Source organism: Vulpes vulpes, chromosome 2 (assembly GCF_048418805.1).
Source record: "Vulpes vulpes isolate BD-2025 chromosome 2, VulVul3, whole genome shotgun sequence".
NCBI lineage: Eukaryota > Metazoa > Chordata > Mammalia > Carnivora > Canidae > Vulpes > Vulpes vulpes.
In genome coordinates, this window is record NC_132781.1 from 106339297 (window position 1) to 106365968 (window position 26672).

At 45.4% G+C, this 26672-nt stretch overlaps 1 protein-coding gene and 1 long non-coding RNA gene across 2 annotated transcripts; both read left to right on the forward strand.

Annotated features, from left to right (window-relative positions):
- The first annotated feature begins 7135 nt into the window (after window positions 1-7135).
- On the forward strand, window positions 7136-16687 carry ACBD7 (acyl-CoA binding domain containing 7). Its single transcript, XM_072749452.1, has 4 exons — window positions 7136-7233; window positions 14370-14487; window positions 14623-14685; window positions 14771-16687. Exons 1-4 carry the CDS (start codon window positions 7222-7224, stop codon window positions 14842-14844), a joined length of 267 nt encoding a protein of 88 aa, XP_072605553.1. The 5' UTR covers window positions 7136-7221; the 3' UTR covers window positions 14845-16687.
- Window positions 16688-17807: 1120 nt separating this feature from the next.
- LOC140597917 (uncharacterized) lies at window positions 17808-23603 on the forward strand. The gene is made up of 5 exons (XR_011999955.1): window positions 17808-17978; window positions 21215-21367; window positions 21473-21572; window positions 22111-23028; window positions 23126-23603. It is a non-coding gene; the product is annotated as an uncharacterized lncRNA (long non-coding RNA).
- The last annotated feature ends 3069 nt before the right edge of the window (window positions 23604-26672 follow it).

The window sequence follows — 26672 nt, forward strand, 5'->3', positions numbered from 1 at the left end:
CCGCAGACAAATTCTGTCACAGAAAATCTGTGGGTACAGTCCCTAGAAGTACATTGTTCATAGAGTTAAAGGCAGGACACCTGCTCTCAGATACTGACATGATAATCAAGTTTAAGACTTTGGCTTCAGTAACATTCACCTTTGGCAACAGCTGGGTACCTCCTTTGGCAGCTCCCCCCCTTCCCTCAACTTATGCTGCCCTGAAACTCCTCCAAGGCCAAGATGGACCCAAAGTGGAGATGTGGAATCTGAGGGTCATCCTGCAGTCACTGGTCAGTGGACCCCTGCCTTCAAGGAGCTGCAGGGGTGGGTACTCCGTAAAATACACCATGTCCTCTCTTACATGTCCAGGGAATGTGACTAACGCCTTATGTGGAACCACTCATTGACTACAAGGAAGGCTGGCTGAGTTGACAATGTCTGTGTGTCACACAGGGAAGAGATCCAGGACTCGCCGATGGGGCATAGGTGCAGAGTCATAGCCACCTACCTGCTCCTGAGTTACAAGAGAGCTGGGCTGGAGGGCCATCATGGCCCTGAAACCCCAGGCTTCAGCTGATGTAGCCAACAGCAGCACGCTGTCCTCACCTTACCAGGTACTGTGTGGAGTCTCTGCTAACACAGCGGGGAGTATCAGGGAGCTGGCTGTTCCCACCTCTAACTCCTATTGGAAGAGCACTCTACGAAGCAACACAGAACAGAAGCCACCTGAGGATGACCAGCTGTCAGGGTAGAAGGTCCCCCAGTCCTCGACCCCACCTGGAGAGGAAGAGACCACCTCACCTTCAGAAGCAGTGGCCTCTCCACCAGCACAAATCAACTCATGAATTCCCTGCTCTTGGAGTAACCCAGGCTTGGCCAGGCCTCCACGCAGAAGGGCAAAGACAGCCTGACCCTGCCAGGGTCCGGTGCTGTCTTCCACACCCCCCACTGCACCCCAATACCCTAACAAGGCCTCACCTGCACAAGGGATCTGAGTGCCACTGCCCAACCAGGCCTCAGGGCTGCGCCCCCTAGAGGGGGCCTGTGAGGTGCCCCAGCCCAGCACAGACTCCTATGTACTATGTCCCTCTGGCTGCTTCTTCCACCCACACATCAGGAACAGTGACAAAGCCACAGAAGGAACCAATTCCTCCCTCCACCACCTTGGCTTGTGCCCAAAGGAAACTCCCATCTTCCTGGGCAACGTTCCACAGATAAGCCACCCCAGCTCCTCCCTCTGACAAGCAGCCAGGGCCTCCAGGGGCCCACTGGGAACTTCCTCAGCAGGTTCAGGTTCAAGTTTATACTGAAACATCTGTGTTTCAGGTTCACCACAGGAACTCCAGAGCAGATGCAGATAGGACACACTCAAACCTCACAGAGAGGAGCAGAAACAGCGATAAAGAAAAAATGTGGGGAGGCCAAGCCTGCTCCTTACACTTGACAAGGAGTATTAAAAGCATGAACTTCAGGGAGCCCAGTGAGAAGATGCGGGAGACCTGCCCAGTGAGAAGATGCAGGGGGCTGCAAGGAAACAGTGGCCAGTACGGGCTGAGCAAGGAATTTGCACTGCTGTGTGAGCAAGGGCATGTGAGCCAAGAGGATTTTGCGCCTCAGATGGAGGGGTCCAAATGGTCACAGCCATCTCTCAACCGAGTTCCATTTAAGTGGAAAGCCGCACCTCTGCGGCATTCAAAAACATTGCCTCCAAAATCATGGCAGCTTAACCTCTGAAAGGCTGCCAGGAGCCTCCAGGGAGACAAGAGGACAAGAGGCCACCGTCCCTCTAACCTGGGCAAGACTGCAGAAGCTCCACGGCCCGGTGTGTGCTGTGGCCACCAAGGTTCTGCAGCACCTGGCCCAGGTTCTGGCATGTTCGTGCGGGAGGGTAGATGATGTTTCCAGAGGCAGTTTCGCGGCATATCAGAGCCCTTAACAGGTTTTGGGGGGAAATCTCATGAGTGACTTTCACTGAGGGCTTCCCTAGCATTGGAGCTACCTCTAATGCCAAAGATAGTTTGGAGTTTATGGTAAGAAAGCGGGGTGCCACTGATGTGTGCACGCTCAGTGTGGCTTGAGTTGTAGGACACTCATCCTGACTACACGCTGGAGAATGGGTGGGGTAAGCAGTTAGGCTTCCCTTGGAAGACTCAGGGGTTGGAAGTGAAGGAGGCAGCAAGAGGAAGATCAGCTTGAGTGTCACTGGCTGCTGTGCAGGGCCTCCTCTCATTTGTGATTTTCTCCATTCTACACAACTTATTCTGGAATACAGACACAGCAGGATGCTTTCCCAGCTTGTTTTACATACTGCCATGATGCTGATACAGAAGAAAAAAAAAAAAGTCTGAGGAAGGAAAGTTACAAAATAAACACGGGTTAAAAAAAAAGAAAAGCCTCTCAAAATATAGCCCACAATCCAGTCATACATTTAAAAAGAGAGAAACATTTTATCAAGGTCAGGTTGAGCTTAATAAGGAATGCAAGGTTGGCTTAACAATTGAAAATCAATAAATGTAAGCCATTTCTTTAAAAGACTACCAGAGGGATCCCTGGGTGGCGCAGCGGTTTGGCGCCTGCCTTTGGGCGCGATCCTGGAGACCCAGGATCGAGTCCCACATCGGGCTCCCGGTGCATGGAGCCTGCTTCTCCCTCTGCCTGTGTCTCTGTCTCTCTCTCTCTCTCTGTGTGACTATCATAAATAAATTAAAAAATTTTTTAAAAATGTTAAAAGATTACCAGAGAGGGGCCCCTGGGTGGCTCAGTTGGTTAAGCATCTGGCTTTGGCTCAAGTTATGATCCCAGCGTCCTGAGATCAAGTCCCACCTCAGGCTCCCTGCTCAGTGGAGAGTCTGCTTCTTCCACTCCTCCCTGCTTATGTTCTCTCTCACCATCTCTGTCTCTCTCTCAAATGTATAAAACCTTTTTAAAAAAATGATCAAAGGAGAAACATACAATCATCCCAATAAATATATTTTAAAAAAAAGCTTTTTTAAAAAAATATTTTATTTGTTCTTGAGAGACAGAGAGAGAGAGAGAGAATGAGAGAGAGAGAGAGAGAGGCAGAGACACAGGCAGAGGGAGAAGCAGGCTCCATGCAGGGATCCCGGGATGCCAGGATCATGCCCTGGGCTGACAGCAGGCGCTAAACCACTGAGCCACCCAGGCGTCCCTAAAAAAAAGTTTTTGATGAAATTCTACATCCATTCATGAAAACAGATTTTGCCACGCTACAAATAGGAAGAAACCTCGTTAACATACTAAACATCATATATATCCACTGAAATAAGCCAGCTGCAGTGAACATGTCACATTTTATGGGGAAACTCTGAAAGTAAATACTTTTAAGGAATCATATGTTACTACTCATTCATTATTATACTCAGGTCCCTGATAGTGCAGAAAGGCAAGAAAAAGAAAGATCTGAGGGTTGGAAAGGACAAAATGAAACTATCATTATTCACAGACTATTGTTTGCTAAATAAGAAACCCAAAATAATCTACTGAAAAATAATTAAAACTTAAAAAGGTTTATCAAAGCTGCTGGATAAAGAGTCAATGTACAAAAATCAATTCCCTTTCTCTGTACCAGTTACAAAAGGATCAACAATGAAATTTTTAAAAACATTTCAACTATAACATAATCAAAACTTATAAATTTACTTAGAAATAAATCCACATAGGTGGTTCATAGGTGGCTCAGCCAGTTAAGCATCCAACTCTTTTGATTTCAGTTCAGGTCATGATCATAAGATGCACAAGATCTTCAATGGAGAAAATTAGAAAACTATCTGAAAACACTAAATAAGGAAACTAATTGGAAAAGAATGAGTTATGAATAGTGAAACTGCGTTACAAAGATATCACCCTCAAAAAAAAAGAAAAACAAAGATATCACCCTCTCCACCCTCACTTGACTGATAGAGCTTTTCAATGCAATTCCAAGAAAAATTCAAGAATTTTCTTTTGTGTGGAACTTGACTCATGGATGTTAAAATTTATAGGGAAGAGCATAGTGCCAAAACAACCCTTAATGAGGATGATCAAAATAGATAGGATTTAACGATTAAGACAATATGACATAGGTGCAAGGATAAACAAAGGGAGTTCCCAAAAAAACTTATATAATTGCACCTCGTGTTTTCTGAAACCCATTCTAATCAGCAGCCCCCCTCCCCAACACACCCATTGCACATAAACTTCTCCCAAGGTCATTGGTGATCTTGAGGATGACCAAGATCCAATCAGTAATTCTTAGCCTTCATTTAACCTGACCTGTTTTCTCACTTGGTATGCTTTCTGGACCCCACATTCTCTTGGTCTTTCTCTTACTCAATGACTTCTTTCTTCTCTGTCTTCATTCATTCTTCCTCTTCTTTCCTAGCTCTTTAACATTGCAATTTCCCATGGCTTCAGCCCTCTTCTCTTCAGCCCTCTTCAGCCCTCTTCTCTTTCTTCTTCTTTATACATTAAGTTTCTAGGGTTCTGTGTGTCTTTCATGAATAAATAAATAAAACCTTTAAAAAAATTTATTTATTTGAGAGATAGCAAGCAAACAAGTGAGCGAGCATGTGGCAGAGCAAGACAAGGAGAAAGTTTTAAACAGACTCTACACTGAGCACAGGTGTGGGCTCAATCCCACGACCTGAGCTGAAACCAAGAGTTGGACACTTAACTGAATATGCCACCCAGGGCCCCCAAGAGTGATCTTTTTAAAAAGTAAGCCCTATCAAGTCAGATCTCGCTCAAAACTCTTCAATGGTTCTGTTTCACTCCCACTTAACCCCAAATGTCTTTGTGTAAGACCCTATACAATCTGATATCCACCTTCTATTCTCTGACCTCTTATTCCTATTCTGCTTTGGTCACGCTGGCTCCTTGATGTTCCTCACTTCTGCTGGGGAAGTTCATTCCTTAGGGCCTTTGTAGAGGATGCTGCCTGTGGAAGGGAATCTCTTAAGGGTCTTCCTCATTAGCTCTTTCACAATCCTTCAAGCTTTTACTCAAATGTCATCTTCTCAGAGACCTACCCTGATTACCCTGTTTACCACTGCCAGTCACCTCTTCCATCTCACATACCCAAGACTTCCCATCTCTTTTGCTTTGCTCCTTTCTAAAAATAGTACTTATTACCTAACACCTTTATAAAAATATTTTATTTATTTATTCATGAGAGACACGGAGAGAGGCAAAGACATAACATAGGCAGAGGGAGACGCAGGCTCCCTTTGGGGAGCCAGATGCGGGACTTGATCCCAGGACCCCGGGATCATGCCCTGAGCCAAAGGCAGACATTCAACCACTAAGCCACTGAGGTGCCCCTATGTAACACTTTTTTAAAGACTACATAATTTGCTTATTATATGTGTTATTGACAATAATCTTCTACCAGAATGTAATGCAAGGATGGGAATCTTGTTTGTTCTGTTGAATAATGTTTTTCAAGAACCTAGAACAGTGCCTTGCTCATATTAGGCACTCAATAACTGTTTGAATGAATGAAAGAATGAATGAGGAAGATAGGATGGAATGGAATCAGGAGTGTCATAAAGGCAAAGGTAATTTTCTGTTCCTTAAACTGGTGGTAAGTTAATAAATGTGCCCTTTATTTTTAAATTTTTACATAAAAATGGATATATGTATGTTGGTTTGCAGTCAGTATTTAATAAAATAGTAAAAGGAAAACAAAGGACCTTGATTGTCCAAATTGTCTCACTCCCTAAGCGCTCCAGAAAGCTGAGTTTTCACTATACCTAGTATATTATTATCACTGGACAGAAGACATCAGTATTTCCATTGTCTTTTCTTTCTTTTTGTTCCGTGGAACAAGACACCATGGCTCTAGCCTCTGTTCAGGGGAGGGCAACTCAAGAGGAGAACGTGCTTTGAAAAGAGTTCTTAGAAGAACATTCTAGACTTTGAGAATATGACAGAGCACAGTGAATCTTCCTTCTCCCCATTTCCTGATTTCTTACAATGACTATAATGCCCAAATGTCCCAGCTCCAGATACACACCGATCCTGGAGCTCATCCCCAGTGTTCCCCGACTGAAGCACTGTTAGGGCTTCCTCAGCGGAGAAAGCACTCACCATTCTGAAGCTGCGATTTGCCTTGACAACCAGCAATGTATTTGCTGTCGCCTGCAAACTTAAAAACTAAAAACCAAAAAAAAAAAAAAAAAAAAAAAAAAAAAAAAAAAATTCTGGCCAATACGTTTTGCTAACGTTTACTTTTTATCTTTTACTTGGAAATTCATTGATTGCACCATGAAAATATTTGCGAGGAGAAAACTTAAAAACTTGAAAAGGTAAAGCAAAAATATTTTTAAATGTAATTTTATGCCAAAACAAGCCAAAAAAAGTTTGAGGCTTTTCTTCTCCATCAGTTGCATTGTTATAGGCTGTTGAATTGTTAGACGTTTCGGAGGAGTAACTTTCTAAACCCTAATTTGTCCCTTCTTGCCAGTCACTTCACTCCACCAACGTTTCTTCTTAAGAGTCAGACATGAACTCCTCATATGACCAGGAACTGCTGTTCTAGTTCTTCGGAAACTTAATTAAATCTGAATCAGAACCCCATTGTGTGTGTCTGCAGACTTGCCGTGACATTGGGTTGGTTTCCCCTGGAGAATGGGGTCAACTTGAATAGGCGCCGGCGTCTGTGCCTTTACAATAACAACCGGTTAGGGTGGTTGCAGCACGTGTTCAGAATGTTTTTGCTTTTTAAAGAGAAGACGCCTGTCTCATTGCTAGTGAACTGTCTGTCCTAGAGATGGGAGAGGCGACGTGAGAGGTCTCGAAAAACTGCCATCCAGGTTTCTAGGGATTAGGAGAGGGCAGAGGGAGGTATATATACAAAAAGGAATCCCCATTGACGTCCGTGCCCTAAGGAGACCTCTCAGGATTTCCTGCAAACAACCTCCTGAGAAAGAATTTGGGGAGCGAGCCAAGAGCGGAGAGGAACTCATTTAAATTCTCTGCTCCTCGCCTTTCCAGTCGCAGCGGCGCGGGTTGCTAACCTGGCGCGCTGCTGGGGACGCGGGCGGGCGCGGGGGGGTCAGGGCAGGTGCCACTCACCGCTGGCCACGCCCCCTAGTGCCGGCGGCCAATGGGAGCCGGCCGGGCCCACAGCGCGGCCAATGGGAGCCGGCGGGCGGAGGCGCGCCGCCTTTTAAGAAGCCCCGGGGCGCGGGCGCCGGAGGAGGGCGCGTCCGGGGAGCGGCGGCGGATGGTGTCGTCGCCATGTCCCTGCAGGTGAGTCGGCGGCCGCGGAGGCCTGCGCGAGGCCCCCGGGGGCGGGCGACTCGGACCTGGAGCTTGGGACGGCTGCTGCCCGCAGTCCTCGCGCCCCAGGCCCCCCGCGAGTTCCCCGGGGGACCCCGCCGACGCTCCCGCCGCCCCCGGTCGCGAGCGCCCGCGCCGCCGTGGGGACCGCCGGGGGCCGCCTGCCGGCCGCGAGCCCGGGGATCGCTTGCACGCGGAGCAGGCGCCGGCCCCCGAGGGCGCACACCCGGCAGCCCCCGGAGGACCAGGCAGGTGGGAAACGACCAGAAAAGATGAGGGCGTCCTTGAACATGTAGCGGTTTTTCCCTTGTGTATGACTCCTAATTCATATCAGGCTTCCCTCAAAGTAATCACATCTTTCAATCTCAAAACTCGAGGTTTTGAGGATGCTCGTCAAAATGATGCTCGAGGGCAGACTGCTGCTTCAAGAAGATGCATCTTTTTGAGTCTTGGGGATTCGTGGTTTTTCCAACGGGCAAGTAACTAACCGCTTTCCCTCCATACATGTTTGTAGGAACCACGCGGTGTGAGAATTTATGATCTTCCTAATTCAGCCCCTCAGTGGGAGATGATTGCTCAAAATGGCTTTGTTGGGGCGCCTGGGTGGCCCTGTCGGTTGAATGTCTGACTCTTGGTTTGGCTCCAGCCATGATCTCATGCTCACCACGGAATCTGCTTGAGATAGATTCCCTCTCCTCTCCTCCCCCCCACTCATGCTCTCTGTCTCAAATGAATAAATCTAAAAAAAAAAAAAAAAGACACTTTGTCAACCTTGTGTCATGGGATGACTGTGTCCTTGGGCTTCAGAAACTAAAGCTAGATTAGGTGAGAGTCACCCTAACAGGCTATTTTCAGCTGAGGTGATTGGAAGGGAAGTTTACGCAGAGGCTGGGGTGGTCAGTGCTGCTAGGTGGTGAGAGGGTTCCAGCCCCAGGAAAGCAGGATGCACTCCCCCACCCCCTCCATCCCCCCTTCTCCGTGAGTCTTCGTAGTGACGCTGGGGTCATTGCTGCACCACCGGGGTGTGGTCAGAGGGCCGTGTGAAGACATGAACAGGAGAGAGTCTGGGAAGAGGCCTCCAGGCAGGTTGTGTTGAAGACTCAAGCACAGTTAGAGGGGAGTGATGGACACATGCATTCAAGCAGGACACCGAGGACCCGGCGCTAGAACGATGAGCTCAACAGATGCTGAAACTCTTCACCAAAAGCAGTGAGCCCTTTGGCCCAGAATGCTTTGGAATTAAATGTAAACTGTACATTTAAAGCCATTTCTCATCTGTGATAGTTTTCAGACCCTCCTTCATTTATTCCCCAAGGGCTCAGAGGGGCTGGGACTGCCGACCCGTGCTCTCTGCAAGGCGCACCTCTTGCTACCACCACGAATCCTGCCTGGCCTCTGTTAGGCACATGTGGGGAACAAATCCAGTCGCAGGCGGCTTTCCTGCTGAGCCCTGATACATGCTGTCCAGGCCACCTGGAACAGCCTTGTGTGCCCCTGTCCATCCAGCAGGTGCCAGCGGATCCCTCAGGCTTAGCCAAGCACCATCTCCTCCCATCTCCTCCCAAGGGCTTCCTCCACACCTGCTGACACTCCCTCCTCTGCATCCCCAGAGCACCCACAGCTCCTCCACTGGAGTGAGAGTCACATGATCATTGTTGACCTGTTCAGCTCCCACTGGAGCCTGAGCTCCCTGAGCGCCAGCTGCCCTGTACCTCCCTGTTGGCCTAGCAAAGGCCTGGTGCATTGTGGGGGTTCAGTACATCTGTTCGGTAGTATGATGCAAGCGATGAGCTCTGGGTGGGCAGAGTCAACAGAATGAAGTGGAGAATATACCCATTCTTACTGGTATTTCATCTTTTTTTTTTAAAGATTTTATTTTTTATTTATTCGTGAGAGAGACAGAGAGAGGGGCAGAGATGTAGGCAGAAGAAGAAGCAGGCTCCCTGTGGGGAACCTGATGTGGGACTCGATCCCAGGACCCCGGGATCATGACCCAAGCCAAAGGCAAACACTCAACCACTGGGCCACCCAGGTGCCCTGGTGTTTAATCTTAACACCTTCCCACTGAGATGGATAGTATCTTTTTTTTTTTTTTGGCTGAAACTGAGTCTCAGAGGAGCTTTGTTGTTTGCGTAAAATTCCATGGCATTTTTGTCTCAAGGCTAGAATTATTATTATTATTTTTTAAGATTTTATTTATCCATGAGAGAGAGGCAGAGACACAGGCAGAGGGAAAAGTAGGCTCCATGCAGGGAGAGCCCCAACGTGGGACTTGATCTCAGGTCTCCAGGATCACACCCTGGACTGAAGGCAGCGCTAAACTGCGGAGCCACCCGGGCTGCCCTCAAAACTAGAATTAAAATCCAAAATCCTGGAGATCCCTGGGTAGCTCCGTGGTTTAGCGCTGCCTTCGGCCCAGGGTGTGATCCTGGAGTCCTGGGATCGGGTCCCACATCCAGCTCCCTGCATGGAGCCTGCTTCTCCCTCTGCCTATGTCTCTGTCTCTCTCTCTCTCTCTCTGCCTCTCATGAATAAATAAATAAAACCTTAAAAAAAAATATCCAAGATCCTGATGTGAGGCCTATGTTCTTTTACCTAAAGCTCATCGTGCTTGAACTGGGAGAAGCCGCAAAGAGGAGGGTGTGTTGGAACCACATCGTGAAGGCCTGACCTCTTGTGGAGAGGGTACACGACTTCCCTTAGGTTGTCATGTGGTTCTATGTTCCCCTGTATATGAGGATCAATTTGCCAGAAGTTCGTTCTGGAAGGCAAGGACCTGGTATGGTTGTTGAGAAGCCTTACAATTCTCCTCAAGGCATGGCTTGCCAAGAGGAATGCAGTTGCTGTCACTGGAAAAGGCCCCAAGACCTCACAGCAAGTGGAACACCCCAGACGCTAGTAAATCTGAAGGGGGAGATCCCTACGCCTCTCTGAACAGCCCTGCCTTGAGCAAACCCTGAGCACTTACCAAGCATTTTCATTTTGTCCTTATTATTAGGAGTACTGTTTTTTTCCAGTTTTTTCTAGGATTATTTTTTTTCCCAAAGAGACTTAAAATAATAATGGTAACCTTATTAAACACTGTGTCCCAGGCACTATTTTAAATATTTTACATGTGTTTACCTATTTAATCTTCCTAACAACCTTGCAGATAGGTGGTATTCTTGTCCCATATTCTGGCCCAGAAAACAGTACAAGTTAAATAACTTGCCCAAGGATACACAGTTCTTAAGTGATGCAGTTTGGCTCTAGAGCCTGTGTACTTACATACTTATCTAGAAAGAACGTGCGTAGAGATCCCTGGGTGGCGCAGCGGTTTAGCGCCTGCCTTTGGCCCAGGGCCCGATCCTGGAGACCCGGGATAGAATCCCACGTCGGGCTCCCGGTGCATGGAGCCTTCTTCTCCCTCTGTCTGTGTCTCTGCCTCTCTCTCTCTGTGTGACTATCATAAATTAAAAGAAATTTTTTTTTTTTTTAGAAAGAATGTGCGTGCAGAGAGAGGGGAGGGGCAGAGGGAGAGGGATAGAGAGAGAGAGAATCTCAAGCTGACTTGGAGCCCAGTGCAGGCCTTGATCTCATGGCCCCTGGATCGTGACCTGAGCCAAAATTAATAATGGGATGCTTAACTGACTGAGCACCTCCCCCCTCCCCCCAGAATCTATGTTCTTAACCTTGACATTATTTAAAGCAGTTGACAACTTCCTAGAAAGACACTTAGAAAGATGAGGCACACCTGGATGGCTCAGTAGTTGAGCATCTACCCTCAGCTCAGGTATGATCCTGAGGTCCCAAGTCAAGTCCCACCTTGGGCTCCCCGCAGGGAACCTGCTTCTCCCTCTGCCTATGTCTCTGCCTCTCTCTCTCAGTGTCTCTCGTGAATAAATAATAAAATCTTAAAAAAAAAAAAAAACTCAGAAAAAAGTCTCCTATTTAAAAAAAAAAAAAAAGATGAGGCAAAGTGACCCTTGTCACATGTACCCGTGCTTCTAAGACCCCTGCAGGGATTGATGAGGAGGCTGGGCCATTTTCAAGATTATTTACATTGCAGAACCCAGTCTCTGATTTACAAGTGCTTTTTGTTCATCACAAAACAACTGCCCTCCGTTGTGCTGTCGTCTTGCCTTCGTCTTGCCTTTGGCGCTGGATGGAAACTTGATCCAGCAACTCTGCTGAGGTCACCGGGGTTCTGACATTACAGTGGGGCTATCCACTTTCTCTACTAGGACTTGGGATCTTTGGATCAAAAGGAGCTATGCACTGGAGAGAGAAAATGGGGATGAGGGTGGAATGCCTCCTTGAGCCTCTCTTACTTGATACCCAGGCTGGTGACATTGCCTGCTTATCCTTGATTTAAATAACACAAGGTAAAATACAGTGGATTTAAAAAAAAAAAAAAGAAAAATCCTATTAAGGAAAATAATCACCAAAACCCTTTTTAGATGAACAAAGAGGTTAAAAGGGGACAGAGAAAGCTGGGAGAACATAGGGGGCACCTGGCTGGCTCAGTCAGTAGAGCATACAACTCTTGATCTCAGGGTCCTGAGTTCAAACCCCACATTGGAGGGAGAGATAATGAAAGAAATAAAAAATAAAACAAAATAAAATACTAATTTGTGGAATTTATATGCTTTTAACTTATACAAAGAAATGTGTAGAGGTGCTGAGGGGACTCAGTCATTTGAGTGTCTGACTCTTAGTTTCTGCTCAGGTCATGATCTCTGGGTATTTTCAAGACACAGGAACTTATTTACAGTAGTTCTGTGGTTCTGGGACCATATAAAGCGTTCTGTCCAAAGCCTTTCTCTGTTTATTGCCTTGAATCTCTCAGATTTTGAGCTTCTAGCCTTGGAGCCAAGTGGCTTCTATTCTGGCCCATAGACTGTACTTTCTGTACTTCTTTTTCAGCTTTCTTGGAATCACTTCCTTTTTCACATTCTTTGGTTTTTTTCTACAAATCAGTTTCTTTCAACTTTTCTGATGATGTCTTTATGTTATAGTCTGTCCAGCTGTAGTTAACTTCTCCAGAATGTAATCTGGAAGGAGTTTTCTTTTTTTGGATGAACAGCTCATCTTCTTCAGTAGCACTTTATCCCCAACGTACAGTTCCCCTTTGTGCTTCTCCTTGGGTGCTGGCCAGTCAGCTCCTTCCTGCCAGGCATTGCTGGGCTGCTTGACCAATGCGTGGTGTTCCAGCTTCTCCATACAAACCTCTGCCCCCACAACCCCACATGCCCCCCACCAGGCAAGGCCTCCTCCCCACCCCACCCCCCTACTCCACTCCCCTCTTCCTCCCCTGGCTTCCTGCACCTCCTGCCACCACAGGTGGTGCACCTCCTCCCTTCCCTAGGCCAAGCTCTGCATCCTCCTCCTCCTCCTCCTCCTCCCCTTCACCCCCACAGGCATGCTGGCCCTCTTCCACCATCACTGATGCAGGAGTATGGGAGGTACAAGGCTGGAGCTGCACATGGCCCATGCAGCATCAGATCATCTCCATTTGTATGTCGTTGGAAAATGACGTTCATTTGCCCATTTTTTAATTGATTTTTTGCTATTGAGTGGTATAAGTTCTTTATATATTTTGGATATTAGTCATTTTTTAAAGATACATGATTTGCAAATATTTTCTCCCATTCCATAGGTTGCCTTTTCATTTTGTTGTTGGTTTTCTTTACAGTGCAGAAGCTTTCTGGTTTCATGGAGTCTCAATTTTTATTTTTGTTTTTGTTGCCTTTATTCTTTTATTGCAAGATTTTATTTATTTATTTGAGAGAAAGAGAGAGAGCAAGGACGAGCAGAGGAAGAGAGAGAGGGAGAAGCAGGCTCTCCGTCTGAGCAAGGAGCCTGTGGGGCTCAGTCCTCGGATCCCAGGATCATGATCTGAGCTGAAGGCAGAGGCTTAAGGGACTGGGCCACTCAGGCGCCCCGTTGTTGCCTTTGCTCTTGGTGTCAGATCCAAACAATCATTGCCAAGACCAGTGTCCAAGGAGCTTACCCCCTCTGTTTTCTATCGAGGAGCTTTGTGGTCTTAGGTCTTACATTCATGTAAGATCTAAACAAAAAATCTTACTTGACCTTACATTAAATCCACTTTGAGTTGATTTTTGTGCATAGTGTAAGATAGGGTCCAGTTTCAGCCTTTTGTATATGGCTGTCAGGTTGTCCCAGCACCATTTGTTGAAGAGACTCACCTTTCCCCATTCTACATTCTCGGCTCCTTTGTAATAAGGAAATAAAAAGCATGCATATATGTAAAATGCTAATTTTTGGAATTTATATGCTTTTAACTTATACATGCAAGACCCTTGTCCAAGGAGTTTACCCCCTCTGTTTATATGCATGCTTTTATTTCTGGGCTCTCTATTCTATTTCATTAATGCGTTTGTTTTTAGGCCAATACCATGCTGTTTTGATTACTATAGCTTTATTTGTAATACAGTTGGAAATCAGGCTGCATGATGACTCCAACTTTGTTATTCTTTCCCAAGATCACTTTGGCTGTAGGGTCTTCTGTGGTTCTATACAAAATTTAAGGTTGTTTCTTCTATTTCTGTAAAATATGCCATTGGAATGTTGTTAGGGATTGATTGCAATGAATCTGTAGATTGCTTTAGGTAGTATGGACATTTAAACAATATTACTTCTTTCAATTAGCATAGACTACCTTTCCATTTATTTGTGTCTTCAGTTTTTAAAATTTTTCAGTATTAAGAATCTTCAGTATTGGGGCATCTGGGTGGCTCAGTTGTTTAATCGCCCAACTCTTGATCTTCAACTTCAGGTCTTGATCTTAGAGTTGTAGGTTCAAGCCCTATACCAGGTTCCATGCTGGGCATGGAGCCTACTTAAAAAAAAGGAATTGTCACTAATAACAATTGTATGTGGTTCTCCATATCTTGTCTGAATATCAGGTAAGTACCAGGACAAGTATCCATAAATTAAATAAATTAGGATAATTATGGTGGAATCAGACCAATAATAGTTCTGTGTGAAACCTTATTATTATTATTTTTTTGAGTTCCCACTGTTTGGTGGTAAATACCCTCAAAATAGATGGCCTGCTGAAAGTTAGTGAATGCACTATGTGCCTTTTTGCCCTTTTGTTGTAGGCTGATTTTAACAAAATTGCAGAAGATGTGAGGAAGCTGAAAGCAAGACCAGATGATGAAGAACTGAAAGAACTCTATGGGCTCTACAAACAATCCGTGGTTGGAGACATTAATATTGGTATTTTATATAATATATGTTAATAATATTTTTAAAATCATATATTTAAAAAATAATACATTTCATCTGAACAACATTTATAGAAGCATTGAGTAAAAAATAAACTTGAAACTATATCTATCCTTCTTTTGGCAGAGTGTCCAGGAATGTTAGATTTAAAAGGCAAAGCTAAATGGGAAGCATGGAACCTCCAAAAAGGTTGTTAATTCTTAAATAAGTGAAATAAACTTTCTTAATTTCCCAGTACATCAGTCAGTGAGATCATCTGTTTGTGTCTTTCTAGGGCTGTCGAAGGAAGATGCCATGAGTGCCTATATTTCTAAAGCAAAAGAGCTGATAGAAAAATATGGAATTTAAAATTCAGCTATGAGAAAGTTTTCCTTTTGAAGCCTTCATAATGGTATCATGACCTACCTAGGGAAGAAATGCACCGTTAACTCTTTACACATCATGAATATGTTTGCTGTTAACATGAATTGTAGTCCTTAATTAGAGGTATGCTGAAACTATAAATTTAATGGAATTTTACTTGCTAAAATCGTGTAATTTTAAAAGTTCTTTAAAAAAAAAAAAACATTGATAGAGCACCTGGGTGGCTCAGTCAGTTAAGTGTCTGCCTTTGGCTCAGGTCGTGAACCCAGGGTCCTGGGATTAAGTCCTGCATGGGGCACCCTGCTCAGCGGGGAGTCTGCTTCTCCCTTTCCATCTGTTCCTCACCCTTGCTCATATTCTCTCTCTCTCTCTCTCTCTCTCTCTCTCTCTCTCTCTCTCAAATAAATAAATAAAATATTTTTAAAAAATTAAAAATAAAACAATTTAAAAAGTATTCTTCTGGTAGAATGCCACAAAAACATTAACAATTTTGGGGGGCTTATCTGTTTTTCTACAGTGAGTTAGTATTATTGGTATGTAATCAAAACAGTTTATTAAGAACCAATAACAAGGCTCTTCCTTTGTTGCACGGTGTAGCTTTGGGATTCTCACTGATGTGGGGCCTTGGTAATCATCATCATACTGGTTCCAGTCCATACTCTGTAATTCTTTACTAGGTGACCTCAGACAAATTATTTAACCTTGCTAAGCCCCATCTAGAGTTGGGGGAAAAATCAGTCTCACAGGGTTGTAAGAATTGAATGATTCTTGAGATAATTGAGAATTGATCATTGAGGTAACTCTAATTATCCTACCTTCAATTTAAAGCACACATTATATAAAACCTAACAACGAATAAGCTTCATTAAAAAAAAAAATAAACTTACAAGTCAGTGACTATTCAGAGAGAGAAAAAAGCCATCTATCAATTATTTTTCTTTGGATTTTTCTATTTAAGACCTCAAAATTAAATATAGTGTCCAGTGATAATAAAATGTACAACTACTGTGCCTCTTATATTGAGTTTTATCAGAGTGAAAATGCAGAGTCTGGAATATCACATTGGCCTCTTTCTTGCTACACACAGGTTCCCTGAAAGAAGATAGTCTTGTTTTAGTGCTTCTAAAATCTGTCTGAGATTACATAGGATAAATATCCCCCCCAAAAATACCTCTATTCCCTGGATAAAGGTTTGGGTTTGGTACACTATGACCAATGAGGGATAAGTTGATTTCATGTGACTTTATTTTTCTTAAAGATTATATTTATTTGTTACAGAGAGAGAGAGAGCACAAGGAGGGGGAGCATCAGAGGGAGTGGGAGAAGCAAGCTCCACCCTGAGCAAGGAGCTTGATGCAAAGCTCGATCCCAGGACTCTGGGATCATGACCTGAGCCAAAAGCAGATGCTTAACTGCCTAAGCCACCCAGGTGTCCCTTCATGTGACTTAAAAAAAGAAGTCTAGACTGACTAGATGAATTTCCAGGGAATTATGCTGAGTGAAAAAAGCCAGTCCAAAATGTTATACAGCGTGTGATTTCATTTATGTAACTTTCTTGAAATGGCAAAATTACAGACATAGAGAACAGAATAATGATTACTATAGAGGACAGAATAGGGAGGTAGGTGTGGCTTTAAAAAGCAGCAGGAGGGACCCCGTTGGATGGAATGTTCTGTTCCTTGACTGTATCACTGTGAACATCTGGCTGTAACATTATACTGGGGTTTTGCACGTTTCCATTTGGGGAAACTAGGTAGCTCTGTATTATTCTCACAATAAAATGTGTATCTACTGTTATCTCAAAATAAAACGTTTAATGAGAAATGAATCTAGCTTGATTCCTATTCTGGAAATTTTGGGAAAGTAAAGATGGTTCGCATCTCTCCTAAGTCTTCCTGAAGATTGTCAGGGGTCTACCGTCATGAAGTCAACTTCCAAATGAAAGAAGAGGAAGCCATCGGCAATGATGGGGCTGCTCCTTCCAGTCGAAGCTTGGAAACTCTCAGAGCTATTCCCATGTGGGCTTCACAGCTGCCAGGTGGGGCGGCAGGTGAGAAGGCCTGTCCCCAAAGTGTGGGGGTTGGCTACATCATGAGATTCCCATTATGGATCATAGTAACTAAAAACTATTGAAACAAATAATCACAAATCAAATTACTTTTGTGCCACTCCTTCCATAAGGGAGCCTTGGAAAAAATGTCACACCAAAGGGTAAAGCACAACAGGTACCAAACGTGTCGTCATTTGCTTCAGCCTATTTTTAACCCAAGTTGGTTGCATGAATTCTAACTCCTCCCACAATGAATTTTTTTTATATGATTTGCCCTTTGTTAGGAATGAAAACCTCTGAAAAACATGTTTTGTAGGCATTTTGCTCAATCTTCTTAAGTTGTATGTAATTTAAAAATTTTTTTTAAAGATTTTATTTATTTATGACAGAGCCAGAGGCAGATGGAGAAGCAGGCTCCCTGTGAGGAACCTCATTTGGGACTCAATCCCAGAACCCTGGGATCACGACCTGATCACCACTGAGCCACACAGGCACCCCGTGATTATGTGATCATAAACAAATGAATGCCTTAAAATTTAACATTAATGTATATTGCTTTGTTAAGTACATTAAGCCTTAAGATAGAGACATCAGTGACACCAAGGAGTGGAGTTTATTGGGAAGATCCACAGGACGGGAAATCAGCATATCCAACTGAACAGCCAGGATTCCAAGAAACAAACGGACTCTAGGACTTGCCAGAGATTGCAGGACCCGTTCAGCTCCAAGGGTACCATGCCCCTTCATTCCTGTCAGCCGGCAATTCTGAGCCCCGTTTGTAGTGCTTTGCATCATACAAACTTACCTTATTTTCCTTATTTCTGCTTTTTCCCCCTTAGCACCTGTTTTCTCTAACTATTCTGCTTTCTCCTTACATCAACCTCAAACTGTCACCAAGCAAGGCTGAGGCATCCTGTCAGGCGTGGCATTTGTGCTGGGCCACTCTACACACCAGGGGCCAGATACCAGACTGGTTGTCCATGGAGGACCCACGTCGGCCCGAGGCAGTCACTGCCAGGCGCCAGCAGGACCCACAGAGCCAGCAGCCGCTCAGTGTAGGAAGGGCCAGGTAGGAGGGGGCCTGGGCTTGCTACTTAGTAGAGACAGCAATGATGGCTCAGAAGTGTCTTATTTTAATAAAGCAATTAGGTTACATTTTCTTATTAAATGGATGACCCTACATTTCAAAAAGATTGGATCAAGCTTCAAACCACAGTGTGTTGATGGATAAATTTATTTCCTAGCACTTTCCCTATCATTTCCACTGTTAAAATAATGGAAGGGGAAGAAATGGATAATTAACCGAGCAGAAGTGTTGCTGACAAGCTTCCGACAGAGAAGACTGCAACGAGATTCTGATAGGAAGATACTCCCTGCAGAAGGACTCCATACCCCTTTGCCTTCTGTCTCCAGATCATAAGCACTCTGTGAAGAAATACATTTATGGGGATCCCTGGGTGGCGCAGCAGTTTGGCACCTGCCTTTGGCCCAGGGCGCGATCCTGGAGACCCGGGATCGAATCCCACATCGGGCTCCCGGTGCATGGAGCCTGCTTCTCCCTCTGCCTGTGTCTCTGCCTCTCTCTCTCTCTCACTGTGACTATCATAAGTAAATAAAAATTTAAAAAAAAATTAAAAAGAAATACATTTATGGGTAACACATCTCCCCAGTAGTAGTTGGGTTGGGTAAGTTCCCAACCTCTGAATAAAACTAATGACCTACTTGAGAAAAATTAAGAAGAGTATCATATAATCACTTCAGACTCTTCAGACGGAAAGGAGAAATATCTAAAAATAGGCAAGTATCAATAGTTCTAGACACTTGGTTATGTAGTTCTTGATGAAAGTCTCACTGGGCCTTTCCATAAGATAAAAGTAATTTCCTGAAAGTGCATGAATAACCAAACTTCCACCAGTTACACCTTTCCAGGCTAAAAATAAACAAAATTGTATTTAACAACGAACAATGCTTACCAACAACAGCAAGATTTACTTCCAGGTACAGCTTTTCTAAAAGCTGACACCGGTGGTAGGGTTACTTGTAAGGTCTCATGTTCTGGACGCCCTGTATTTTTAATTTCTCTGAGACCCATCAGTGCACGGTGCTATTAGCTGCACTCTCACTTCACACACCATGGGCACACATCTCACACACATCTCTCTCCATTTACGCTGAAGAAAAACCCAGGCCAATTTTCCACTTGCTGCAGTCTGTGTGCTAGTAAGTGCTAGTCGATGTTAGCTGAAAATCACCGGACAAATCTCTCAAAATACCCCAAGCCATCCAAACAATTTCACCTTCCATATCCTCCACTATGTTTTCGGATCCAACAAAATGTGTTAACTCGAACAGCAGTCCCAGGTGGTGTTACCAAAGCAGTAAACCTCAAAGAGCCTGGGGTGACTCCCCACGCCCCCCATCTCCGAGCCTCTCCCTGCTAAGCACTTGGCTTACATGAAACATGGTATGTCCTCGCTGCCTTCCCTTTTGCTATTTCCAGCAATGCAAACATTTTGTACCTGTGGCACCTCCACCTGTCAGCACCTGAGACTCATTGGGGGTCAGGCCCTTTGCCGAACAATGCAGGTGGCAACACAGTGGGCTGCGGGGCAGCTCCAGGGCCAGGTCCTGCCAGTGTCAGGGGGGTCAGTGAGCCCGACAGGTGGAGGGTGGGGGGCACTAAGCACCGTCTCCCTGGGGACCTGGAGCTGGCTCTGAGATCTGAAGGCCGAGGCAGCAGGGGAGGAGGGAATAGAGTCAGCACAGGTGCTACCGCTCCGAGGGCAAAGGGGAAGCAAAGGGGGAGTGGGGACAAGCTGCAGTGGAAGGGAAGGCAGGGCCCAAGCCTCGGCATCCTAAGGGATACTGGCCATCCCAAGAGCAACAGGAAGCCACCAGCGGGATGGACGATGACAAGCTGTGTCCTGAGCAAACTTGACCTGTGGCCCCTGGGTGGAGGAGGCCAGAGCATCTCCCAGGGAATCCCTGGGTGGAGGAATGCTGCTCCGTCCCCGAACAGGGAGGGTAAAAGCCCGACAAACCCAACAGCTGGCTCCAGTGGGGAGCCTGGGGCCTGCCCTCCTAGGCACTAGAAAGACTGAGAAATTGAGAGAATTCTCCAGCAGCCTGGACTCCGTGCGAGCAACACCAGGGGGCTTGGAAGCTGGTGTGGCCCCAAAGGACTCTTAGTAGCAGCCACCCCCAGTCTAGAGGGACCCAGCTCCCCACAGGGCCCTCAGGAGAGATGCATGCAAATCCAGATGTAGGGATCCCTGGGTGGCACAGCGGTTTGGCGCCTGCCTTTGGCCCAGGGCGCCATCCTGGAGACCCGGGATCGAGTCCCACATCGGGCTCCCGGTGCATGGAGCCTGCTTCTCCCTCTGCCTGTGTCTCTGCCTCTCTCTCTCTCTCTCTCTCTCTGTGTGACTATCATAAATAAATAAATAATTTTTAAAAAAAAAAACAACTAATCCAGATGTAAAACTATTTGCTTCAATCTCTGGCTTATACAGGATACCTGCCTTTCAGATTTAAAAATTACCAGACCTACAAGAAAGCAGGAAGTAACTCCTTGGTCGAGAGGCAAGGCAGTAAGCAGCATCAGACTCAGATGAGAGCCAAGTGCTGGAACTATCAGAGAGCAACTTTAAAATATCTCTGACTGGGGCACCTGGGTGGCTCAGCGGGTTAAGCTCTGCCTTCAGCTCAGGTCATGATCTTAGGGTCCTGGGATCTAGCCCCGCATTGGGCTCCCTGCTCAGCAGAGTCTGCTTCTCCCTCTCCCTCTGCTACTCCCCCTGCTTGTGCACCTGTCAAATAAATAAATAAAATCTTTACATACAATATCTCTGATTGAGGTGTCAAAGGGCTTAATGGAAACATGAGTGAATAAGCAGGGCAGATTTCTAGAGAGGGAAGACACTAAGGGCCAGATGGAAATTCTAGAAATAAGCGGCACTAACAATGAGGAATCCCCTGAAGAGCAGTAGACCCAGGACAGCTGAGGACATATTCCATGAACCTGAAGATGCTCAATAGAAATGATCCAAACTGAAACCCAAAGAAGAAAAAAAAAAAAGAATTAAAACAAAACAAAACAAAACATCCAAGAGCCAGGGGATACTGTCACAGGGCCTGATATATGTGTAGGGAGGGTCCGGGACAGGTGGGCCCGGCACCAGGACCAGCGGGCGGGAGAGGGGGCAGCTAGTGAGGGGGGGTGGGGGGGCAGGCGGTGGCCTTTCCCAGCTGTAACCCATTTCTTTTTCTTACTTTTTTTTTTTTGTGACCCATTTCCATTCCTAGGTGGCTGGAGGCTGGGAGGGGCTTTATCACCCTGATTGTATGCACCCTGAGACACACAGCTGAGAGCCTGCAGGGAGCCCGGAGGGGAAGGAGCCGGAGTGGAGGGAAGATCAGAACCCGAGGGGTTGGTGATTCTTGGTGATTCGCAGAGAGGTGAGCTGGAGTGACCCGATTCCCTGCAGACTGTTAAGAAGGTTGTTTATACTCTGTGGGTGGAACATCCCCGAGACTGATTTATCTTTTGTTTTTGGCTTCCAGGAGGTTTCTTTTGAGAACTGTGGAGAGGTCAGCAAGCCTTGGCTTCCACCCTGTGGGGTCCTCGGCCTGCAGGCCCTGAGCACCCGCCCTGGAAGAAAAGGTGAAGGGAAGTCCCCCAAGACTCCCCTCAGCGGCCCTCGAGGCTCTCCGGCATCCCAGAGCCTTCCCCTTGGGCACCCCTCATGTGACCCCCACCCCACCCCGTGAAACTTACCAAAATCCCGCATTTTTGTTTGGATTGACCAACCAGGCCTTAGCCTGGGGCCACCAAAGGCACCCCGCACCCCTGAACATGGGCAAGTGCTATGGGTCCTGCCACTCATGGGAGGGTGGCCACCTGGCCTGGCCCCCCACCCCGGGCATGCTGTGGGCCTCCTCCTCCAGGACCCTAATAACCCTCTCCGGTGGGTCATCTGTTGTGGAACCGAGGCTCACCACCCCCAGCTGGGGCTCTGCTTGAGAAAGGTTCATTTAGCAAACTCACAAGAGCCTTTGGTTATATATTTTTTTAAATTTGGTTGTATGTGTGTGTGTTTTTTTAAACTTGCTTGTGGTTTTGTGCCAAACTGTCAACTAAGCGTGACCTCATTTACTCCTCCCCATGACACCTGGGGTTACTCTTTTCCCTTCCTTGGTAGGTGAGACCCAGCTCCCAGCCTCACAGCTTGGAAAGCCCTGGGCAGAGGGTCTCTATCCTGCGAGGTGGAGTCTGCAGGTGGCACGATCGACGTTTGCAGCCAGGCTTAAGTATTACAGTCCTGCTCTGCATACAGTATTACATGACTGTGCACAGTAGTTTGGTTTATTTTTCCATTTTTAGTGGGCAAGGTCAGACTGGGGTTTCCTTTGTTCTGACTCTGTGCTAAGCCAGCCCGTACACCGCCTACCGTGTGAGGATCACAGTTGGGAGGAGGAGGCAGTGGGGTGGAAATGGAGGGAGAAGGATGTTCCCAGGAGCACCCAGGAGGTGGGTGGTGGGCTCTTCGGCAGATCGGAGGTGGGCAGTGAATGGAGGGACGTGAGGATGGGCGAGATTGGCTCTGTTCTCAAGGTGTGGCAAGTCTGGGCCACTTTCTGTAGCTACTTGCTTAAACCTCTAGTCCCTAGCACTGGCCACGGTGGCCCTACACCCAGTTCCAGGCTTTGTGGAGAAAATAAAAGGAGCATCTGCCAAGCATCTGCCTTCTAGAAACTTACATGGAAGGAACGAAATGCAGGCAAAATATGAGAAAAGCATGATAGCGTCCAGTGGTGACAACAGTCCAGATGCTGGTCCCTCAGTCACTGCCCTGGACAAGTTAGAACAGGAAAGGCATTGGTAGGGTTGGAATTGGGGGAGGCTTTGCAGAATGTTTGGACTCCGCTCTGGAACAAAATTCACAAGAAGCCAAACCACTTTTCTCTGTCTCCTGGTTCACCTCCACACTTAGTAAGTAGGGAGCTGCTTCTGCTGACCCCTCTAAGGAAGCTGAGAATGCTTGGCATGAATTTATTGAACAGATATTTGTTGAATGATGAAAAATGTATGTTGAACCACACGGATATATATTTTCCTGGCTTACAGTGGATCCTGGGCACAGACACTGTATCTATAAAGCTTGAATAGAGCATATTTTTATTTAAATATTTTGTAGATACAATTTTTGTGCCCAGGCTCCAATGCAAGCCAATAAAAATGTCACAGATGGCCCCAAAGGAGGTGAAATCAAACTCTTCGAATGTCATCTTCCTGTAGCAGCAGCCTCAGAGAACTGCCAATCTACATTTTTTTCTATACATAATTATATTTTTAAAAACCCCACTTGTCTCACATGTAATTACTAACAGTGGGTATATGTGCCATCAATTTGGGACTATGTTGTTGCAAAAGTTGTCTTTGTCAGCAAAACCCTTTAGCAAAAACCTAAGGAGCCAGCCCTTTTGTTCTTGTCCAGAAATTGAAAATCTGGGGCACCCGGGTGGCTCAGTGGTTGAGGATTGGCCTTCGGCTCAGGTCGTAATCCTGGGGTCCTGGGATCAAGTCCAGCAGCATGTTCAGCAGAAGCATCAGCCTGCTTCTCCCTCTGCCTGTGTCTCTGCCTCTCTCTCTGTATCTCTCATGAATAAATAAATAAAATCTTTTTTAAAAAAACCCTGAAAACCTGTCTATGAGAGGGAAAGAAAGTCTTTAAATCAAGGTTTGGCAGTGAATTTCTTTATGTACAAGTTTCATGGAGACCTACCTCATTGTAAAAGTGGGGAGGAAAAAGCTGACTAGTAACTCTAGTGTCATCAAGCCACCAAAGTGACACTCGGCTTGGATCTCCAGGCAGAGAGAGCCTCTGTCCTGGCCGGGAAGGAAGGAAGAGCAGAGGGCCAGGAACAGAAGAGGCTGTGCTTCTGAAGTGTTGATGTCATCGTCTCCTGTGGAGCCAGGATTTTTCTCTGGCTCTGATCCAGTTACTTTGCTGAAAGTTGATGGAGTTCCCAGCTGCCTCAGAATGAAAGTAAAAAGTGCTCGTGGGCCATATGAGCTCGGAGACACCGGGGACATGGCAGGCACTGGCCAAGAGATGGTTGGAGCACATTTCAGAGTAAAGGAGAGATTTGAAGTCCTTTTCATTGGCCAGTCCTCTCCCTGCTGTTGTTCTCACACTTGGCCAAAATTCACTGGGTAGGAAAGTAAGGACCTGATTCTTCCTTCCCTGGCTCGCCTCACCACTGTCCTCCCTGCAAAGGAAACAAAATTAACTCCCACAAGGAGTTGTCCCTGAGTTGAAGGAACACCTTGGTTCTAGCTTACATTTTTCTCTTAGGGATCGTGCCATCAAAGAAGCAAGATGGGCTCCATGCCACATTTGGGGAAGAAAAACATGATTGCAACTGTTCAACAAAACTTGTGATAATCCTTTGAAAGTGGATAGAACAAATATCACATAGCAGTGACCGTGAAATAGTCAAAAGAGGGGCGCCTGGGTAGCTCAGTTGGTTAAGCATCTGCCTTTGGCTTAGGTCATGATCTGGGGTCCTGGGATGGAGCCCCACGTTGGGCTCCCTGCTCAGCAAACAGCCTGCTTCTCTACCCCCCTCCCTTTCTGCTGCTCCCCCTGCTTGTGCTCTCTCTCTCTGTCAAATAAATAAAATCTTAAAAAAAAAAAAGAAATAGTCAAAAGACATTATCAGTTGAATAATAACTAATTTGTAAAGGTGTCTTTTTAATGACTTATATCATCATTAAAAAGTGCTTTAAGGGATCCCTGGGTGGCGCAGCGGTTTGGCGCCTGCCTTTGGCCCAGGGCGCGATCCTGGAGACCCGGGATCGAATCCCACATCGGGCTCCCGGTGCATGGAGCCTGTTTCTCCCTCTGCCTGTGTCTCTGCCTCTCTCTCTCTCTGTGACTATCATAAATAAAAATTTTAAAAAAAAGATTATTTAAAAAAAAAAAAAAGTGCTTTAAAACCTCCTAAATAATTCTGATGAAGATTTGATACTGACTTCCATAATATCTCAAAACTAATTCTTGTTTCTCCCTTAAAGATATAACATCTTTGATAGTATACTTATTAACAGTTCTCAAAGTATGGTCTGGGGAACCCACAGGAATTCCTGAGACCTTTTCAGGTGGTTGAAGCTATTTTCAGGAAAAGACTAAAATGTTTGCCTTTTTAACTCTCATTCACCCACATGGGCACAGTTGAGCTTGCCTTGAGGCTCCGTGGCCTGGAGCATTGTGACAGCTTGAATGCAGAAGCAGGAATGAGAACCGAGCTGCCTTCTGTTAAGACAGGCATTAGGCAGATTTGTAAAACTGTAAAACAATGCCATTCTTCTCACTATTTATTTTTTGGGAGGGAAATATAGTATTTTTTTAAAAAAAGGATTTTATTTATTCAACAGAGACAGAGAGAAAAAATATAGTCTTTTATATATAACAATTTACCGTGAGTTAAGTATCTTTATTTTTTTAAAAAGAGTTTATTTATTTATTCATGAGAGACAGAGACAGAGAGAGAAAGAGGCAGAAACACAGGCAGGGGAAGAAGGAGGCTCCATGCAGGGAGCCCAACGTGGGCCTCGATCCCGGGTCTCCAGGACCACGCCCTGACTGTGAAGGCAGATACTCAACTGCTGAGCCACCCAGGCGTCCACAGTTAAGTATCTTTAAAATGTCTTAGTTTTAATATCTGTATTGGCAATATATCACATATAAACAGAAGCTCTTGGGCAGCCCGGGTGGCTCAGTGGTTTAGCGCCGCCTTCAGCCCAGGGCCTAATCCTGGGGATCTAGGATAGAGTCCCACGTCCGGCTCCCTGCATGGAGCCTGCTTCTCTCTCTGCCTGTGTCTCTCTGCCTCTCTCTGTCTCATGAATAAATAAAAAGAATTTTTTTTAAAAAAAAGCTCTTGAGGTACTCAGTGCTTTTCAAAAGTATTAAACACTTCTGTGGCCACAAAGTTTGTGACCTGCAGAAGGCATTATATAGATGTATTTTATAGGTGATAGGTTATATTTTATAAATATCTCAGGGGAAGGAAAGGGAAACTCCGTGCCATGTTCATTGCTAATGAGGTATAAATTGCAGCCAATTTGGAAATATATATCAAGAATTTTAACAATGTGTTAAGCCTAAATTCTGGAAATTTATCCTGAGAACCTTGGAGAGAGATATACTAAATTTTCTACAAAATGTTCATTAAGGGGTTTTTATAGCAAAAAAATATAGGGGCAACTTTTAAGTCCACAAAAGGAAGTTGCCAAGTCATGAAGCAACATATTCTTAGAGCCATAAAAAAAAATAGTAAATGACAAAAAAAAAAACAAAACAAAACAGGAAAACATAAAACAGCACCCCATTATGTAAAAAATAATGTGGAATCAAAATTTTAAGATATTATCTAGGATAATGGACACTTTCTATTTTTCATTTTTTACTTGACCATATCTATAAATATTATATAACATAGTAGCCAAAATTTACTGAGTCCTTACTGTATATCAAGCAATTTATGAATCATTATCCATTTAATTCTCACCAGTAGAAACTATTACTAGTCTGACTTTACAGAGGAGAAAATGAACTCAGAAACCTAAGAAATTTGTCCAAGGTGAAAATGAGTAAGAGGCTGTCAAAAGTCTAGGGTTCATGACCTAACCTCAAAATTATACCACATAGCTTAAGAAACATAGACTATTGGGGCACCTGGGTGGCTCAGTCTGTGA